The 21,733-nt window shown below is 35.1% G+C and overlaps 1 protein-coding gene across 2 annotated transcripts; it reads right to left on the bottom strand.

The window, feature by feature from the left end:
• Positions 1-646: 646 nt before the first annotated feature.
• Positions 647-21,239, bottom strand: LOC148957492 (membrane-bound transcription factor site-1 protease-like). 2 transcript variants are annotated; one of them, XM_089115186.1, is made up of 28 exons: positions 20,892-21,239; positions 19,349-19,497; positions 17,749-17,957; positions 17,028-17,055; positions 16,342-16,404; positions 15,975-16,023; positions 15,404-15,514; positions 14,825-14,934; positions 14,181-14,297; positions 13,552-13,619; positions 13,153-13,255; positions 12,558-12,634; positions 12,050-12,124; positions 11,596-11,696; positions 11,085-11,148; positions 10,355-10,451; positions 9,653-9,700; positions 9,246-9,290; positions 8,721-8,858; positions 8,068-8,144; positions 7,804-7,899; positions 6,968-7,047; positions 6,178-6,213; positions 5,110-5,394; positions 4,473-4,694; positions 2,336-2,464; positions 1,383-1,537; positions 647-955 (listed from the first exon to the last, which is right to left on the bottom strand). In XM_089115186.1, exons 1-28 carry the CDS (start codon positions 21,058-21,060, stop codon positions 713-715), a joined length of 3,144 nt encoding a protein of 1,047 aa, XP_088971312.1. In that variant the 5' UTR covers positions 21,061-21,239; the 3' UTR covers positions 647-712. The 2 variants fall into 2 exon arrangements, with proteins under 2 accessions (XP_088971312.1, XP_088971313.1); XM_089115187.1 differs by having other exon boundaries at positions 812-955; positions 1,378-1,537; positions 20,892-21,238.
• Positions 21,240-21,733: the final 494 nt, after the last annotated feature.

The raw sequence follows: 21,733 nt of genomic DNA, 5'->3' as shown, positions 1-21,733 counted from the left end.
TCATTCCTTTCATTTTCAAGACACAAACAATTTTGATTCACACTTTCAAATGCAAGAACAAAAAACTGGTTCACGATCAGTAGAGATATCGGAAAGAAATTGCAATTACCTTCTTAGCGAGCAAACGGACACCACAAGGATATTGGCTTTGCCATGTACAGGGGCAGGGAATTTCAAGGGGACACTTATCCAGCACACAAGTGAAGCCAGGTGGTCAAAACAAAGAAAATTATGACAGAAAACCTTCAATCCTTTTCGTGAAAAAATTTTCACAAGGGCGATCGCCCCTCCGGCGAAACGGAATGAGAGACGAAAAGGCTTGTTACCGTTTAGGCTTATTTACGCCAAGAAGACTTTTCGAGAGTATTTACGCCTATTTATGCCAAGAGGACTTTTCGAGAGTAAAACAATTAATAAGCTTAAATCAGAAAATGTTTTTGCTCCAACATAGTGGCTTAGCTAATGTCAGAAAGTTTATTGTATAACTGTTTTTAAGGATCAAAATACAACCTCTTTAGTGAAGTAAAAAATATTAGGAAACTTTGCGGAAAATTTCTACCAGTATGCGTAGATGCTGCCATTGTCATCTGAAAGGGCTCTTTTCAAAAGCCGAAACATTTTCCGGAGACGAAAGGGAAAGAAATCAATACAAAAGGAATTTTTTGAATCAATCTTCTAATACTTCTTCTACATTACTAAACCTATTTACAATTTAAAATTTCCTAATTTGTCGACCTACCCTTACAAGAATATTTCTTGGCTTTCGCCTGAACCTCCGCGCAACGATACATAATAGAAAGAATACAATACCGAGCAGGGCTACATATGCTGGTAAAGTTAGTAAAAGTCCGTTTATAATTTTGAAGTCTGCATTCTCACTGTCTTTGTAAATGGTCAGTGTCTGCTCATCATTGAAATCAAGTAGGTTCTTCTGGCCGTGTTTGATTACTGGAAGCTGCAAGGCATAAGAAATTGTGACTCAACAAGTGGACAAAAGGAATTTCAGAGCTATTCAGGCAAAAACAATATTGATCTTAATTATTGATCAACTTGTTGATCCACAATATGTTTAACTCTATTCAACTCTAAGTTATTTAAGACATTGTTGAAACAAGTAATCGACGTTGAAAATAAAAAAATATCGGACATCACTTTTCAAAGCATTTTTATACGGTCCCTTCGTCCTATTTCCCAAATTAATTCTGCATAGCTCGTTAAGAGAATTACCACATACACAAAGTACTTTTCCTACCAAATTCTTACGGCAAAATAAAAGAATGCCCTGGAAAAAATATTTTCCGTTGAGACATTTGTTATAAGAAAAATAAAAATCTTCAGCAAGAAAATAAATGTAAAAAATTGAAGTAAATTACTCACCTCACCTTTTGTGATCCTAAAACTATATTTGGAGGTGCTGTCATGTTCACAGGATGAGAGACTGCCCACTTCAAAGATGGACAAGGAGGAAGTGGACGTGTTTTGAAAACACCGGCTTTTAATGGATCCAGAACTTTTGAATGCTTGTGAAGTTTTGTACCTGAAAACAGAAAAATTGTATTTAGCAAAAATAACTAGTTAGAAGTGGATAAAGGTAAAACAAACAGTGACAGCTTGGGAACAAGTTGGTTCAAACAGAAGGATCTTTACGATACTTCCTAAAAAGTCATGATTTTGGAGACTTCGCATATGACCAGAGGGCTTACGTGGGGTTACTGAACAGGACGTATGTCACGGTTGACAGTATGACACATTATCGATTTTTGTCCAGGATTATTAGTAATGTTTATAAGTTGAGCTAAAATCCACCTCAAACAACAAAGCAGGAATTCGACTTTTTATTGCACTAAACAAAATGCCTAGCATTGATGAAAAAAGAAAAGTTGAGGGCATAATCAGTCAACGGGATTGAATTAGGCAAATAGACCTATCAAAAATCGCTACGTGTTGGACTTAATTAAGCTTAATTCTTAAAAATTCAAACAAAACTTTTGGTATAGCTCAGTGGCGGACACCTGGAGGCGAGGGGACGGGGGCGGTCGCGCCCAAATACTTTGGAGGACAATGGTTTTTTGTTCTAAAACAATGGGGAAATAAGACGTCATCTTATTAAAACAACAGGCTATTAAAACAATGATGGTAAGAACTCTTTTTGTTGGTCTGTCTTGTTTACAAAGTAAAGAAGCGTTCTCTTATTGACGATGTAGCTACGAGATTTTTCGCTCTCAGAGATGCAAATACTCCCTGTAGAACGAAGAACTGCTTCTGCTTTTGTCAAATAGAGACCTGAAATCTCAAGTTTCTCTATCCTAAATTTTGAAGTAAGGATGTCACCTACCATACATCCTTTCCGGTGACGACTTTGCTTTTGTATCTGTAAGCGGGGGCCCTGCAGCATCTAGCAGGACGCTGGGAATTATTCCAGTTGCTGAGAACTCCAAGAGCATATCAAGCAGCCAGAAACAATCTATATATTAATGAAACATGATCATCAAAAGAGAAGATGGTAATTGCAACAGTTAGCAATAGGCCGCTCTAGCGCAAGATAAAACAGCTCTAATACTGACGAGCCGCATGGTATTTCTTTTGAAAACAGCGCTGTGCAACATTTTCAATGCATAAATTATTTTCAATATACTTTAAAACTCAACTCCAGCACCTCTAGATTTACTTGCATCATAAAGCACACATTTGAATAGACTAGATGTGTAGAATCGGAAATATGTTGACTTCTAGCGACTACGAGGGTCACTCCAAAATTATTGAGATATTCAGTAACCGCTTGAGATATCAGTTTGAACTTTTTTTGGTGGCTTCTACCATCTATTTCACCCATGTTTTGTAATTTTTGTTAATTTCAAGCGCGAGAAAAAAATAGAAAAGGGTTTTGAATTTCAGCACCTTAGATGTTCTTATTTGTTAAAAATGGAGCTTGAAAGACGTGATTTTCGCGCAATGATTTATTATGATTTTAAAAGGGGGCTGAAACAAGAAGAATGCCTAGCTCAGTTTCTGCAGACATTTGGAGATAATGCACCTTCAAGGGCAACAGTTTTTCGATGGTTTGCCGAATTTAAGAGAGGGAGGGAGAGCCTTAAAGATGAGACCCACCCAGGGAGGCCCCCAACTGCTGTTGTGCCAGAAACAGTTGCCGCTGTGGAGAAGATGCTAAGGCAAGATGGTCGGATGACTTATTCTATGATGCAGGATAGCATAAAGATTGGATCAGCAGCATTGCACACAATTTTGCATGAAAACTTGCAAGTTCGGAAAGTGGCTGCCTGCTGGGTGCCACATTGCTTGTCAGATGAGCAAAAAGAGCAGCGCGTCAATTGGTGTCAGTTTATGCTGCAAAAATTTAATGAAGGGAAGTCGAAACGGGTTTATGACATTGTGACAGGCGATGAAAGTTGGGTTTACCAATTTGACCCGGAGACAAAGCGCCAATCCTCAATTTGGATCTTTCCAGGTGAAAAACCGCCGCAAAAATTTCGGCGATCTAGAAGCGTCGGCAAAAGGATGGTTGCGTCATTTTTCTCAAAGACGGGTCATGTCGCAACCATTCAAGTTGAAGACCGTCGTACAGTGAACGCGGATTGGTATGTTAACCACTGTATACCACAGGTTCTAGAAGTTTGGCGAAATAAACGTCCAAGGACCGGCTTAAGAGGTCTACTTTGGCACCATGACAACGCTTCCGCTCACACAGCTGCTTTGACCATCGACTTTCTGTCCGAAAATTCAGTTCAGTTGATGACCCTCCCGCCTTATTCACCTGATTTGGCACCTTGTGACTTCTTTCTCTTTCCAGCGGTGAAAGAAAAAATTCGCGGAACCAAGTTTGATAGCGCTGATGATGCAGTTAGTGCCTTCAACGAGGCTGTTTCTGACCTGGCCGCGGAACAATGGGCCCATTGTTTTGATATGTGGTTTTATCGTATGAGACTTTGTGTGGAAGCCAGTGGAGAGTATTTTGAGAAACTGTGAAAATTTGAAGACGATGCCTCTTGCGGTTTTTGAATATCTCAATAATTTTGGAGTGACCCTCGTATAAAGGAATTTCACTTGTTTGAGAGTAGCAGGCCATGGAAGAAATCTTTCTGTGAAAGCTCTCACACCACACTTTCTAGTTCAGTGTACGGATATTCTGGTTCAAAATCTAGTTACAAATGACTCGTAGAGCTCCTAACTGTAATACAACCATTGACCACTTCCTACAGTCTTCCAAAGCTCTGTCGCTATCTCAGTTATAAACTAGCATATTTGACCTTATATAGCTCTAAAGTTACATTACAATACAACACTGGCTTTATATTGTCATCATTTTAGCCTGAAAAAGTGAAAGCAAGATTCCAGTTATTTTCAAAGCAGGAATCCAAATTAAGATCCGGGACCGGAATCAAACACTGACCACAGTACCACAATTCTACATACATGGCTAAGACTACCTCACCCGAACTGTCATAAACACAAACCTTTTTCCATATGGGCACTGTCCAGGCAATTAGAGTCACCAAACACTGAAATCCGGCCTGCATTAATTGCAGTCGGGTGATAGAGGCCTAGGACGGGTACATCATTTTCATCCTTAAGATTCCCAGTCAGAACAGCTCCTTTTTGGTCGCTTAATTTCTCAGCGTAAATAACAATACCCTTGTCAGGAAACTGTGCCAAGCTTGTTCCGGATGTGTATGGAACTGAATTGGAAAAGTATGAAATGAGATATTTGACAATTATTAATCAATGACAAAACATTAACATAGCAACGCTTTATTGCTAGATACGCTGTGATTCTAACTAACATCTAAATCTGTGTCTGAAAATTATTTACCACAATCTTTAATCTAGGTAAGGAAACGAAACCCGATTTGTTCTCCTTAGTAAAAGTTATAATGCAAGATACAAGAAGCTGCTATTTTGTTTTATTGATTGCATACGCAAACTTCGCATGTTCAGGTTCTTACCTCAAATGAGAGACAACTGGACTGGCCCTGATAAGCCATTTCTTCAATCAATGACTATTTAAAAGGATCATTAAAGGTGAGACATCGTTCGAAAATTCACAAATAATGATTAAACCGCTCACACAACCAAATGACAGAAAATACCAACCTTCTTTCCCGTCAAGAGTGAATTTGCCTTCAAAAATTCTGTTACTAAACTGAACTCCCCATGATTTCATAAGATCATTCAACGCAGGTATATTGGCTCCACCAGTGTCAGGCAACCACCATTGTCTCGTGTTTTCGTCGTAAAACTTGATCTTCTTCATAACCTCGTTGTTGTACCACTCACCGAACACAATAACAGATAATTTATGATGAAATATATCGTGTTTAAGCTTGATTATTTCTTCCGGGAAATATTCCTCTTCACTGTCTACCATTAATAACGTACCTTTGGAAAAAAGATTCTTTAGGATGCAATCAGCTGATTCTAGCTAATACTGATAGCTAAGAGCTAATATCACCATTTTTAAGGCCAATTGCTGACAACTCCAGGATTTACGACCACCCCAATGTGTGAATGTTGCCAGGGCCTTTTTCAAGATACTAACTAGGGGGGGGATTGCCTCTGCAGCCCCAATAACTATATTGTCTAAAACAATAGGTTATTGCCCTTCTCCTTATACAAACAAATGTTTGCCTACGCAGCTAATTTCCCTTGGAATAGGTTATGAATATTGCCACTAGTCTCCCCCCTCTCCTCGTACAATGTTGATAAGTTCATTACAAGCACGGAGACTAGATAAGGTTTTGAACACGAATACTTCATATGATCTTTCAAAGACGAATCGTCATCGTGTTATCTATTACAACCCATTGTCATTGCTATCATTAACATAGCATCAATAACAACCATAAACATTTAATTTCTGAATATGCACTAAAAATAAAGAGACTGGGATTCCTTAAATCTAACATTTCTAATCTTAATTATGAGCAGGTTGAGGCCTCTTATTTTGACCAACGAATACAAATGACAAATTCATGGACAGGTGACGTCATTAAATAAGAGCTTATGTATCATTTATGCATACATGAAGGTGAATGATGCATTTGGTGCTAAAATAATGAAAAAACTGGTCTATTTGTAAGGCAGCAAAATTTTTCATAAGTTTCAGATTCACCTATCACAACATACATTGATGAAAATGTAAAAAAAAATAAATCGATTTACCATACTGTTTGGCATCAAAACAAGTGAAAGGAGACCCTAAAAATAAGCAGATGATTGCATTAGTTTGTTAATGTAAAAACTGCGAAAAAAAGCGACCAAAGATATGGGCGTATTCAACAAGATAAGGAAAAAGGGGAAAACCACGCTACTGATAGCATTTTCTTAGCAAACTTTGTTTCTAACGTAGACAGAAATCAAATATTGTCTTTAGAAATCCTGCCTTTAACAAAACTTTGTTTTAACAAACACTGTTTCTATCGTACACAAAAACAATCAAATTTTGTCTGTTATCAGAAAGGAAATTAACAAAATTTCCCGAAACACCTGGTATTCAAAAAAGAAAAAAATTAAAATTAATAAATCTTTCACAAAATATTTCCCCTTTCTGTTGACTTTTTGCCGCCACACATTTCAGGTCAACCCAATCCTTTTGAACTCAAAGCAAATAAAGTAAGTAATTCATCTTTTAATTCTAATTTCAAAAGGAAGAAAGTCATGCAATAAAAATCAAATACTCCTCGATGGCTCAAATTGATTTTATCAATCGTTAATATGTAAAACATGTTGAAACTTTCTTGAGTGAATAATAATAATAATAATGATAAGACCATATTTATACAGGTAAACTTGTTCAGCAAAAATGAGTTTGCTGCTATCAATCAAGGACCTGTGAAATAGTTTTTGGACTAGACAATGCATCTGTAATTAAATTCTGTTTGAGGAAGTTATTGATCCATATAGATTCAATATTTTGCTGAGTGAGAAACAACCAAAATGTAAAACTACGTACCAAGCACTTCGATGAAATAACCAAATTTTCTCAGGTGCGTATAAAGATCTCTAAAATTTGTATGAATATGGTCGCCATTCCTAAAAGACAAAAAAGAGCCTAACTTATTATTTTAATGATTATTTTGAATTACAGCTATTTGCACGCCTTTCGCTTTTATATCTTTGCCTGGAAAATGCCATATAAGGAACACACTATCAGGACACACGTTACTGAAATTTTTGGCTGAAAAATTACATTTGAAGTCAATCTAAGCCAAGTAATTGGCTAATTGTACCCTATAGATGAAATGTTTTAATGCAATATTGAGCAGTTCACTTTTTGTGATGTAAGATTGCAGGCTAGGATGTAAGATTAAAATATCTAAAGAAAACAGCACATAGCTTGGAATATCATGGGTATATAAATATACGATTAAAAAAAGCATAGTCAATATTTTGAGATCGAAAACTGGAGAGCATGGTTCATTAGCAATATTCCAACATGAGAAAAAACATCGATGAACAAACCCACGTTTGCTACTGACAATAACACATTTGATAGTCAATAGACTGCTTTGCTCATTTCTGTCTTTCATACTTTGATACATAAACAATCATAAACCATTCTGCAAAAGCACCAAACAAGACCAAATTATATTGAGGAGTCTTAACATATCCAAAATTAGCTAATTCTTTGACAGAAAGTCACCAATGATGGTGCCAGAAAATAAACACGTTCAAAAACTTGGAAGCATATCATTTGACTTGAGCATTCATCTACTTAAATAAGTTTTACATTCTAATAACGTGGTGCTAGCTAATAGTGGATCATTTAAAAGGAGCCAAAAGACTTACCAATCTAACGGGTCGTTTTTCATTCTTAAGTTATCACGTGGAAAATAACCCGCGGGGTACCGCAGATTGTGGTATTGATCCCAAAGAATTCTTTTGCTACAAGAAAAAGGAATAAACCTTTAAATTATCATTCAAAAACATACCGATAAATAAAAAATATTTTAACAATTCACGGAGAGACTTTTTTTATTCTAAAAAACGGGGTTAAAACAGAAAAGCTTGAAGCGAATAACAAAGAATGAAAGCCCGTCTTCATCTCTTTACCTTCGAGGTGGTGTTGGAATCACCTTGACCTTTATTGGTACTTTGATTATCGACTCGACTGGCTCTTCATTTTCCTCCTACAAAGCAAAATAGAATTACTATAGGCAAAACCAATTCCATCAAAACAAACTTAATATTCAGAGGTACAACTGAAAATAGAAGGCAGCCCTCATTTCCTCTTAAAGATTTGTATGTCGAATGAATTTGCCTAATAATAGACCACTTTTGTCGTTGCTTCAAATTTATTGGGCAATCGCTGGCATTTTGCAAATGAAGATTTTCAACTATTATTTTAACTATTTGCCCTCTCTATAGCTTCAAAAGAGAAGACAAAATAGAGAAACTCGAGAAGATAAAATCATCAATTTTATTCGCACACACCGTGCAACATCTTCCATATGCGCTTTCTCTAGAGCTTTTTGGACACGGGAAACAAATTTCGTTTGCATCTGTAGTGGGCTTCGAGCCGATAAGACAACCAATAAGGTCAGCCCAGCACACTGGAACTTAAACGCTGGAATAGTAGGCCCCGCATCAGACAAATGAATATCAGTCAAGGTCGGTCTTAACTGCTAGGCAATCAAGATAAAAGCAACACAATTTAAGGTATAAATCGATCCCGTCAATATCCTCCTTCGGTGAAAAAGACTTACCTTTCCGGGTGAGACAATGGTCAAGATAAATTGGCCTTGAGCTGTTCCTTCCCAGTCAGCCGCCTTTTTTGACACTGAAATAAAAATGGCGATGAAACCAGACCAGGGCCAAAGGAGTTCTGAGTAGGTAAATCCGACCTGGAATTGAAAACAAAAAAAACTTAATTAAGGGCAACTTGACATACGCCAAAAACCACATAAGAACAAGACTGAAAATGCTTGTTACGAGAATACTTCAAATTGTGAAGGTACTAGAAAATATAAATACTGTACTTTGGTTAAACAGTTTAAAGGGATGCCCAGAGGCTGTACCCTTGGCTAACTTATATTTATATATTCATCTAGCACTGTTCTGTAAGATACTACATACGCTTTCTGAAACAAATAACCAGGTCTTTAATGCTTGGCAAAATTTTCTCTTTTATATATAAAACTAAAATGCAAAAAACATTTTTCCCAGGCCGCATATATTTTGTAAAACAAGGGATTTAGAGGTTTTCTACATGCTAATTGTCAAAACCTTACCTCAATCATTTCTCCGTGTTGAAGGGAAAATGGTTGCCAAACGGGCTGAAAGAAAATGAATGCAACTTAAAAATTTTTTGTAACAAATAAACTGAGAAAATATTTAGCTTATATAAAAAACAAAAGCGTATAAAAGGGGGACTTTTGGCTATCCCCTTCCAACCAGAGTTAAGAATTTGTAAAAAATTAACAGTAAAAAAAAAAGTCGATGATAAACGAGAAAGTTTAGCAACCACGGTATAGAAAGACCCCAAATTTTGTTTCCATTTTAACCCTATAAAAAGGCTTTGCACAAACAGATCTGTGGGAGGCGCTCAGTTACTTCCTGGTGCTGTGTTTTTGTAGATAAAAATACTTCTACAGGGTTTAAGTAAAGATATTTTGGATGAAATTGAAATATATCTTACCTTCCCTTTGACTTTGCCTGTAATGCCCATTCCATTTAAAATAGTTGCCTAAGGGGGAGAAATTGGCAAAACGATCATAACAGCACGATTTACAAAACTTATTGCCCACACAAAACTACATTTAAACATACTGAATAAGTCACAGATGTGAACACAAGTCAAAATAATTTGCTTAGACTGGTTTAAGTAAACTTTTAGGATGAGCTTCAGTCGACAAGGCAAAAAAGTGTGATTGAAAAAAGTATAGAGATTTCTCCTTCTAAGGCATTTACATTGATACACAAAGCAACGTTTTGTAAATTTTTACAGAAAGTAGCATTGTGTGCTGTTTTTATTGAAAAGTTAATAACAAGGATAGTCAGTTAAAACTTCAGTGCAAAAATACTTGAGATAGCGCTGTTTATAAATCGCGATCCATGATGAAACTATAGCAATAGGATATAACGAAAAATAGCCGTATTCTCCAACGGAAATATTCAAGAAGCTGGAGTACTATCTAGCGACTTAATGACTAGTTTTGTTTGATTCGAGAAAATGGCATATAAGACACAAAAAACCACGTGCAAAATCTCACAACAGATTTTATTGATTCTCTATTTTAAGCCTGCCAAGGCCCCTGGTTTAAGCCACTTCTATATCCTTCGTGTGTCTTTGTCAAAATTTTAATCATAGAACCAAAAAATAGAACCATAGTGAGCTTACATTGATGACAACAGGCATAGCTCCGTAGTATAATGGCTGGGTGCAAAATGGCCACATGTAAGGACAGTCGGTCAGGTCAATTGAGCTTGGGATAAGTCTAGGTACAAAATAAAACTCATTACATGAAGCTATGGAGAAGCTATCAAAGTTTGGAAGATTTCGCTACGATGCGAGCTTCTTTATGAATGATACAGCTAATTAAAAAAGCCATGGAAACTTGAAAGTAGAATTAGGAACAACAAAAAACCCAAATAACATCGCCTAAACTTCAGTCATATACTTGAGATTAGAAATTTCGCAAATGAAGTAATGGCGATGCATGCAGTAGATTTATAATTTCAAGATTATTGAGGAAGATGATCAAATCAATATAAGAGAAAATATTTGCATTTCACTTGGTCAAGTTAGACTTACAACAGCTAAGAGTATATTGGGATTATGAAGAAAGGAGCAATGACATTGTTTTTTGTCTCTAGCCTTCTAAAGAAATGAATATTTATAGAAGGGCCAAATTCCAGTTCATATTTAACAGGATGATATCTCCATTTATAACATTTTAATCTGGAGGGACATTTCTGGCTGATGTCATTTTCAAAAAATAAAGCTCGAGGTGTTGAAAAACAAACAATCGTGCATGGAAGTATAATTCAATGCGCAAAAGAAATATGCTTTGAAATTTCTATACATCATAGAAAATATAAAATATAGCAAAAAGCAAATTTCAACTTACGAAGCATGCGGCTTGTAAGTGCTCAGGGTTTGGTAAGCCTTTAAAAGGTCGAGTTTACCATGGCCTGAGGAAAGACACCACTCTATTTACAATATTCTTACATTAACATTGCTACAGCAACACAAATATATCATTGCAGGGGTTTTTAGTTGAGTTTGACAAAACAGTGCAAAGTTAGCCTCCTGCCAAATCAGACCAAACAAGTATCGTTTTATGGTAGTAGACAATAGAATAATTTAGTAGTTATACATTAGATAATGACAATTACTGTTTTACTGATCAATCACATAACGCTCAATGCCGTAAAAGCAGAGCTGTAAACGCCTCTATGTATAAAAATGGTTCTACAGTAAGTTTCGACTCCGATTTTCACAACTAACGCAACCATCAAGCAATTGAAACATCAGATATTTATGATTAAGACGGTGATAAGTTTTTGTTTTAATATAGAAATTTAATATACAGTCTCTTTGTCGATTAAAAAGCACTTCCATCAATAAAATTCAAATACCTTGCTCAAAAATATTGAAACTGGGCAGTTTCTTTGCTGATCGTAGCAGCGACTGTTTAACACTGGCTGGGTTGATATTTATACCCTTGGCAAGAACAGAGCTAAGAGAAAACAGGCGTCACTCTAACATATTTCTCATGCAGATTATCTACAGCAATTGGTACTGAAACCATATTTATATGTAGATGATGTCTTGAATGTACAAATAATATCCATAAAAGAGGTAAAGTATTAAAAGCAAAAATTGGTACAGAATTAAAATTACTGCTATTAAATATATTTGCATCATTGCCATGAATTTCAACAAAGTTGCTTATAAATCAAACTCAGAAGCAGAATGAGCCTATGGTGACGAACTAAAAGTGCTGAGAAGAAAAGGCTTCTCATTTATGGGTTCAAAGTCAGTTCAAATCAGTGGCTACTCTAAACGGTGACAAAAAATCATTTTACATACCTAACCAGCAGTGTGACTGCACCAGCAACAACGGGAGAAGCGACACTTGTGCCAGACAATGATCTGCAGCCTCCTCTGTTAAAAGAATACAATTACAAATAACAACCGGAATAGCTTCTGGCTCTAGGGTTTCACACGTACGCGAATAAATGATAAGAGAAAATAACTTGAGGCATATGCTGAGCAGGAAAGGACGCAAAACGTTTTTGAAGCAAAGCAGATTGTATTGACTATTATTTTCCGCAAAAGCCAGTAAACAGCAATAAAAAGGTTGAACAAGAAGATCCCTGTTTGATGCATCGCAAAGCACCAGAACCTAGCAGAACTCTTGACTGAAAACATACCGACAAGGTGCTAAGTCAGAGGGTATTGATCAATAGAAGCACTGCTTTAGTTTCGTAACAAAATTATAGTTCCAGTCGGCATGCCTGAAGCAGGTTAAGGCTCAAACAAAGGCTTATGATAGCCAAGCACCTGACTTAACCTCGAAAAGATGTAAAGTACCTACTTAATATTGCTGCCTCGCACTGATGATCCATACGTCACAATGTCTGGTTTGACACGCCCGTATCCCCCTGGAAGTTCCTGCAAGTAATCAGAACCGAATTGATAACTATTTCAGCATCAGTCAAAAATACAATATACTTTTATATATTCAATTCCCTGCAAATGTTTTGATACCCATATCTCTTCTATTCGCTGTTTTTTTCTGTTTATATTCAACTAATTTTTTCTACTGTTGTTTAAAACAGTGATATATCAACATATTTAGCCTAATTGCTCCATGCTCACAAGTTAAAACATGTTCTTCTATTTGACAACACAACATTCCATTTTAAAAATAATTTACTCTTAATTTGAGCTCAAAATACATCTACTGTTCCCATTGCATCAAAAGCAACCAAAGACATTGATCCTACCACCTATACCTTTACAACAGTGGCGGACACCGGGGGGGGGGGGGCGAAGGAGGGGTGGCCGCCCCTAATATTTTTTAACACACTTGTCGTTTGTGACGTCATCTTATCAAAACAATAGGCTTGCCCCCCAATATTTGACCAAGTGTCACCCACTGCTTTTCGTATACAACAAAACTTTGTTACCCAAGTGGTCATTCCTCTTGAAGAAAACTTGGCGATTTGATCATCGAAGTCTATGCCACCGACACCAATGACATCCATTTGATCTGCAGGATTGTTAAGAGTCCTGAAAAGAAACGAAAGTTCATATTTCTAGATGCAGTACTAACAAAAAATCTCTGAAGAGTGTACAAGTATGTCTATAAATCAGTGGCGGCCACTTGGGTGGGGGGGCCAGCGCCCCCAATACTTTAGAGGACAATGGTCTTTTGCTCTAAAACAATGGGAAATGTGACGTCATCTTATTAAAACAACAGGCTTCCCCCCCCCCAATATTTGACCAAGTGTCTGCCTCTGCTTTAAATGAAAAACAAATGTACCGGCTATTAAACAAAAACATGAATACATTCTGAAAAAACATACCCATAAAGAGGACCATCATTTCCAATTGCAGACACCATAATTATATTATTGGCTGTTAATTCCCATACCTGAAAACAAAATAATTAGGTAGAGAATGATTATAAACCATTACACAAAAAAAAACACCTGGAATAATAATCCATTCACTTTTGATTCTAATAAGAAATAACTGGAATTGAAATAAATAAAATCTTCATGTTTGAAAATTTAGATAAAGATTCAGTTAACTGTTTAAGGAAAACCCTGCTTCATTTAATTAAGATGGCAATTTGGTTTCAGGATATCACATAAGCAGTAAATTGATTTCAATACAATTCGTACAAAAAACCTTACACTGTGAAACCACCAATAAGGGCCAATAAGGAGCAACAGGGCTCAAAAATATTGCTGACTTTAGAAATAGCAATACTTCATTTCAACCCCCAAATAAAGTCAAGAGGACTGGAGCAATCTGAAAGATCTTTGCAGATATATTATTGTACATTAAAAGATACTTAACACCAAATACAAAATTCAATTTCTTGGGATTTTCTCCATCAAAGCTAAATCGACCATATCTAAAACTACTATGCATAGACCCAGACAATAAGACGTTCCGAATATAAATATAATCAAAATAAGTGCATTACTTTATCTACAAAAGGCCTGTCCATGAAATCTGGACCTCCAATACTCAGATTCAAAACATGAACTTTGCTGAATATTGCATAGTTAAAAGCATCCAAAAACCAAGAAGTATATGAAGCCTGGAGAAAAGAAAGGATACATTTACAGCTAACTAAAATATATATGATATATAAAATGTATAAAAATTCTTCTTTCAAATCATAGCAAAATCATAGCAAAATCATCATCATCATCATCATCATCATCATCATCATCATCATCATCATCATCATCATCATCATCATCATCATCATCATCATCATCATCATCATCATCATCATCATCATCATAATCATCATTTTTCAACATCATCATCATTATCATCATCATCAGTCTTTTTAAGTCATCTGGAATTCAGTCATATTTTAAGTCATCATAGCAAAATGATAGATAAATATTAGCAATTTATCATAATACGGAAACTTTGTGCAGAAATTGATTGAGAATTTGTGTTTTAACACCTGATGACATACCTTGTAATCCTTCCTGCAATTACATAAATCCATCAGACATCTAACTCAGAAACTAATTCATTCATACCCCTTGTGATCATCAGTTGAACTATCTACTATTTTCTTAAAAACTGAATCATAACATTTTTACCCACCTGACTGTTTGTAAAAACTCTGAATATGTACAAATCTGCATCTGGTGCAAATCCAAGACATTCTTTGCTGCTTGCAATAACACCAGCAACAAAAGTACCATGGCCCAAACCTGTAATAAACAGTACAAACAATAACAACTCAAACAATTTTTTTCATGTCTTAAAATATTCCTCTCTTATTTTGCATAACTTAAGGGATAGAAAACTTTGAAAAGATGTAGCATTAAAACAAAGTTTTGAAAGAAAACCTTTTATGCTATGAAGATTACTATTGACTTTCTGTATATTTTGCTTTATGCCATAAAGATAAAGCTGTACAAAATTTAACGTGCAGAACATGTCAGATATTTTTAATATGGAGGACTTTTATACTTTTATACTAAGTGCAACCGGTACCAGGCAACTATGCAGATAATTTAAATTAATAATACAATCACTTTCATCAAAATTGCCATGGTCAACAAAAAGAAGTATTTTCTATATGCTTTACAAATACATGTAGTTAATATACATGTATTTAAAGTGGATGTAAGGGAAAAAAGTGGAAAATGCATGTTTTAAAATCAATACGAAACTTACCATCATCCAATGTTTTTTCTCCAGTCCAATTTGTCCTGTCTTTCACATTTTTAAAATGGGGATGACCTTTAGGCAGCCCAGTATCAAAAACAGCAACTTTGACTCCTTTCCCTGAAACAAAATAACAAATTTCTCAAACAATAGTAAAAGAGCAGATGATAAAAATATTATCCTATCTTGAACAAGAAGTTATATCAGATATCAGAAAACAATGTATATTATATATATATATCCAGTATTTAACAAAATACAATGGAAAGTTTGGGGCGTGTTGTGTACAAGGAATGGAAATAGCAATGGAAAAATAAGAATGGATTTTTGATATATAACAAAAAATGTTTAATGGCAACAGTGTTAACATGGACACTTCTAATGATATAACAAATACAAATAAACAACTAAATCAGATGCAGAATATTATAATTTCTTTTTTTTGCCTCTTGTTTCTAACTAAGTTTTATCTAATTGCACTTGTGATAATCGGTTACATAACTTTGAAAGTAACTTTTTTACAATGCCATAAAAAAGATATGGCTTCATGTCAAGCAAACAGAAAGCAGAAAAAACTTACCATGGTGGCCCATTCCCCAAAGTATATTTGCTTGCATTGTCTGGGTTATCTGAGAAAAAATTGACAAAAAATTAAATTAAAATCTACTTTAACTTAATCAATATTAAAAACTTTGAAACCAAATATTTAAAAGATTCATTTAGAATAGAAATTAGAGCCTTAAAAGAATGAAATATTGAAGAGAGAGAAACAGATAATATGCAATATGGTAATTTTTTAGTGATGGTAATTTTTCAGTCTGATGAAACGAGAAATTATGTGGGGAAAACAGGATGGATTACAATAAACACAAAAAGATTTTATGAAAATCGATAATATAAAACATATCAACTATGTATAATTTATATATTTGCATTTCAAACCTTACCTGTCTGGGAAATGTTCTTAACAACTTTCGAGATTTATGGCCAAGTACTTGGTCTGCAGATAACTGTGACAGAAAAAAATATATAAGTTGATAAATAAGGAAAGGAACATGGATAATGATATGGAGTGAGGAGGCTAAAAAGTTTAAGGGGGCTAAACATACTTGAAACCAAGAGCAAGGAAATTTTTGCATGGTTTTGAATTTCTTTTGGGGGCAAAGCCCCTCAGCCCCATTGTGTCCTTCCACAGAAAAAGAAAAAACCAGAATAACTCTAAAAAACTCACAGGGAATTTTTTAGGGAATATTGTGTTTTACAGAATAAGCATATTGAGAAGAGTATATTCATGAACCGGTATTAAAAAAGTTGCCCTTCACTTGACTGTTCAAAAAGATTATTCGTTCAAAGTTGTACAGCTTTACAAACCTCCTTAATCAAAGTTCAACAAAAAGTGGGTTGATATCTTATAGCACAATGTCAAAACAAAACGTCCAGTCTCTAAAACTGTTTGCAAAGAAATCTTTTTCAGATAAATTGTGAAAAAAATGTGATGATAAAAATGTCTAGATACCAAATGCTTCTGTGCTGGTAAATGATATAACTGATAAAAACCAGGGTACAATTTTAAATATACAATACTCATGAAGACAGTTGAAATTCAACAAACTTAAATTTTGAACAGACTGACCTGCTCAATACTTGACCTCTTAAGTTTCCTAAAAACAAAAAAAAAATTATTTGGAGAGTCTAAACACAGACAAACATTTAGATAAAAAGTCTCAATGTTGCTTGGGTAACAAACTTTCATTGGTTGGGGAGCAGCTATTCATATCAATGATAGACCAATGTTAACAGCTTACAGGATAAGAAAGATTGTATTTGCGATTCAATGTAAAAATAATTAAAAGGATAAATCCATGCTAAATGTATTAATCCTTTGAATATACATAAAATTGAAATCTGTGAACAATCTTTGGGCCATACATAATTTGAAAATGGCTTTAAAAAAAGCAAAAATTTTACAACATACTAAAAGCTTTTTCGTCTGACACTCCTCAGAGTATAAAACATCAGAATAGGGTTCCGAAAGAACAAGATAGAAAAAATATAACCTGTTGTGGATCAAAGATGTCACTTCTTATTTTATAAAACACTTGAACAATCTAAAACTAAATCATCTCACTTCAAGCACTGGGTCTTTTGGGCTATTAATATTTTCAGTATTCCCTGATGCTTACTCCATTTTATTTTATGAAGAAATTAGCTTGCAAACAAATTCGAATTAAGCTAACAGGCAAATTTTAGTTATAGCCAAGTTCCAAGACAAAAATCTTTTTGCATGCTCTGCTCCTTGCTATTTTGAAAAAAGGTTTGTTTCAGTCTAGCAAAGCAATGACAATATAGGTTACCTTGGGAACCATTTAGGATAATCACATCCTTCAGTACCAGGCTCACAGTCTGGTGTGTTAAAGGATTTTGTGTTTTCATCATTCTGTGTATCATCTGGTGTGTGGGTTGTTTTCAAAAGCATTCTTGTGACCTTCTTCTGGGGTGAAACATGCTTCACTTTTTCACTCTTGTAAAGAGCTTTGATCATTAATGGGGCTTCATGAGCAAACTAAAAGAAAATTTGTTATGGCATGAGCAATTATCTTTAAGGAAAATTATTCAAGATAAATGCAAAGCATTGCTCTTATTAAAAATTATTTAAGATAAGACATATTGCAAATATTTTGAAAGCAAATGTGCAAAATCTGATAACATCACTTACAGGATCTAATAACAAATCTAACATGAGATTTGAAGACAGATTTATTGGATGTGTGCAGGCGCATGGTCTGTTTGTGTGCAAATAATTAATGTGCATGTATGCCAGTTGAATAAACAAAATGTAACAAGTTTTAGTGTCAGAACCATAACTTTGTGGTGTCATAAACTGCATGCTTTTAATTTAAAAAATCATATATGACAATACAATTCAAACTGGTTTGACTGTTATTCCAATTGACGAATAGCTGACAACCTTTATCACTGATGTATACAGACCTTGCATGTAAAGGCGCTCGATCAAGCCCATGCACCTAGAGAGCACCCAAAAAAGCCTTGGAGAGCAATTTATAGAGCCCCTTAAACGTAAAATATTATTACCACAGAGCAAAATAAATTTTTGATATTTGCTGAATAAACTTGATCAAGCATGAACAATCTTCCCAGCAGACCGCAATATTATGATTTGCGTATAAGATTACCTCTTGAGAAAATATTCACCTTAATCTAATAACCCTGTAATAACCACCAAGGACACAGACCATCAAGGGCATTCTCCACCAGCTTTATTTGATTTTCGAGCAAGCATTAATATTCTGTTAAAGTATTATTTTCTGTTTTTTCTTTATAACTTAAAACCACCTGTGCAAATCAGAGATCCCATTTCCACCCAAATTATCACATTGCTTTTCAGTTTTCATTTGCTCTCATGAGTAGTAGATGTTCTAGCGCGTCTTATAGAATGGATATCATAAAAAAGGAAACAAAGTTAAATGTTCAACTTAAAGCCATGCATTTTGATGAAGCAAGATGTGAAGCTGAACTTAACAGTAGTGATACTGACAGTGAAAAAAAACTGATCAGGTGATGGCAACTTACATATCTAGAAAAATCTGAACAATTTTGAGACTTTGTTTTATTATATTTCTATATTTCTATTAAATAATGTTTGTTGCATGTTTTGTTATTTCATATTATGGTGCTTTTTGGTATCACTGTTGAAATTCTTATTTAACACTCTTCCAAAGCTCTCGATATGAAGCTCTTGATCTTCCAAAGCTCTCGAAGGATGCTCTCAAGGCCATTTCATTTAGAGGTGCAAAATAGAGCACCTAGAGTTTCTAAGGGGCTCTTTCTATAGAGCGCCATCATTTTGCTTAGAGCAAGGCCTGATGAATAGTATGAAGTTTTCATCTGAACATAAAATTACTTGTATGTATTTTGTATTTTTGGAGAAATTACCTCAACAAGACTGAAATCACTAGGGAACCCACTAGCAGGGTTATCTCTAGCTATCTCTTTCCAATTTGTTGAGACATTAACTAAAGCATTCTTCATGAACTTTGCTCTCTCTTCAGTTGAGTAGTATCCATTAAATGTTACTATGTATTCTGAAATAAAATTTAAGGATTTAATAGTGATTAATAAGCAATTTAGAATATGACAAATATACACAAAAAATCCAGTCTACAGTCCTTGAAGTGAGTAGGGAAGGCCTTCCCTGCACCACCAAATCAGCTTCCACCCACACTGCGCCATATCTTTGTAAAAGCTCTTTTCATGTCAGTTTTAAATCATTGATTAGGTGTTTAAAAAATCTTAAGGCTGTTAACAAGTAGTTTGTGAATGCATTTACTATAATAGGAAACAACAGGAAACAACAAGAAACTAATACAAACGAGGAGAAATGATAAGGAAACAACATGAAATGATTTATCACTTAGCAGGAACAACTAATCTCCAAAACGAGGTAAGCTTATCTATCCACATGGGCTAAAATAATGAACCCTTACATTGAAGAAAAACAAGCTGTGTAGGCTGAAAATCTACTGCTTGAACAATATTTGAATGTTTGGGGAGGGGGAGGGGGCCTAACTCAAAATTTTTCACTTTCTTTTAGGTTGGTAACATTTGGGTTCCAAATATCATCATAGCCATTTAGGCAGGATTTTTTACTTTATAAATAAAATCGCAGCCTCAGTTGAATTTTTTCCAGCCAATTTCTGTATTTCATTGTTGTTTCCTATTTATTTCCTACTTGTTTTTCTTTTTTTCGCAGTCATTTCTACTCATTTGCTGCTATAGTAAACATAGTCGGTAAAAAGAAGCAATCAGTGCAAATCTAAAAAGGGTGGCATTGAGAATTTTTCCTGGAGGTATAGCCCAAAGCCCCTCCTCTGGTTGCAGTGAGATTTTCCCTGGACTTGCGCCCCCAACATGGCATGATTATCTGTATAAGGACTTCCCCATGTCAAATCAAGGAATGGAATTTGCATAAGACATAGCCTGGACTTTGCACTCACAATAGGGACAGAAGAGTGCCACATGTCAAGGCACTTCAATTAAAAATGATAGCATATGGTTAGTTAACATAAATAATTATTGAGATCTGTTTTCTCTATTAGTAGATTAATACATAAAAATTTATACTAGAGGTTTAGTGATACACCTATAGTTAGGCAAAATACGGGACATGTTTTCTTATTCCGTCATCTGTGAATCATAATTGTATGAATATAAAACTTGATGGCATGGTATTGAAACAATAAAATTGTTGAATTAAAGTCATTGCGATCATACTCAGAATTTGTGGTCAAAATAAAATAAAATGATACTTATAATCAAACAATCAGCTTTAGGTTCCGTCAGTATCAAAATATAGATTTACAAACGTTGTTAACTAACATTTTGAATAGGGTCGTTAAAACATTGTTATGCAAACAGTGTCAGTTATCTAAACCTCTTTTCATTCAATTCAGCAACCAAACAAAATCAAAGTACGTACCATTTTTAACTTCTGATATTTTGAAATCAAATCCTTCATCCTGCTGTGGTATCACTTGTCCATCTGTAATCAGCACACATAGACAGGCGACGAATGCTATTGCTGACACCCGCTCTGTACTTTTTATTAGATTGCCGACATGTCGTCGACAATCGCCACAGCATAGCATATTTTGTCTTTTATTTGCATTTGACAAGTTCTAACATTTCGTCAAAAAAATACACGAGTATGGGAAATTCATTTTTTCACTGCACTGTCACTTCAGAAAGCTATCTTCGTTTTATACCAGCCAATTGAGGCGTCATTCAAACCCACCTCCATACGACGCCATTTTTTATATCAAAAGAAAATTGAATAGCACTTGATGTTTAGAATTTTCAGGGGCCTGGGGCTAAGCAACTTTGTGACGTACGCTACAAGGTTGAAGGGTGATGGACTTGCTGCAAGTCCCTCATGTTAATGAAAACAGAAATCGAGAGAGGGACTTGTAAGTAGCACAAGGATGATGAATTTGATTTTACTAGTGAACTTATATTTCTTGAATTCACAGAGTGTTAACGCTCGTGCTTTCATTCTTGTATAAAGCCTGTATATGCTGTTATCGATGCTTTTGGGAACAATAGAAAAGTGAGAGTTCTGTAGTTTTTTGTTTTGACACGAAACTTTATACCTTGACTCAGATAAATGAATTTAAATGATTTGGGTTGTGTTTGGCGTGATTTTTTGGAATGCTTTTCCCACGCTGTTCATTTCTTCCACCCTTTCTTTCCCTTTTGGTATAAAGCAAAGTGTGTTTCTTTCAGTCCTTGTTAACTTTATCGATTTCTTAGATGTTGGGGCTC

The sequence above is a fragment of the Rhopilema esculentum genome, unplaced genomic scaffold, assembly GCF_057945365.1.
Source record: "Rhopilema esculentum isolate cy_ngs unplaced genomic scaffold, ASM5794536v1 HiC_scaffold_23, whole genome shotgun sequence".
NCBI lineage: Eukaryota > Metazoa > Cnidaria > Scyphozoa > Rhizostomeae > Rhizostomatidae > Rhopilema > Rhopilema esculentum.
The sequence above is the reverse complement of the archived record's forward strand: the minus strand, read 5'-3'. Positions and strand labels throughout refer to the sequence as shown.

Coding starts and splice junctions, on each gene's coding strand:
- LOC148957492 (XM_089115186.1), bottom strand. CDS start 21,060: ATGCTATGCTGTGGCGATTGTCGACGACATGTCGGCAATCTAATAAAA. Junction 16,024..16,341: donor TAAGAACATTTCCCAGACAG/GTAAGGTTTGAA, acceptor ATTTTTTCTCAG/ATAACCCAGACAATGCAAGC. Junction 8,859..9,245: donor AACACGGAGAAATGATTGAG/GTAAGGTTTTGA, acceptor TTTCAATTCCAG/GTCGGATTTACCTACTCAGA.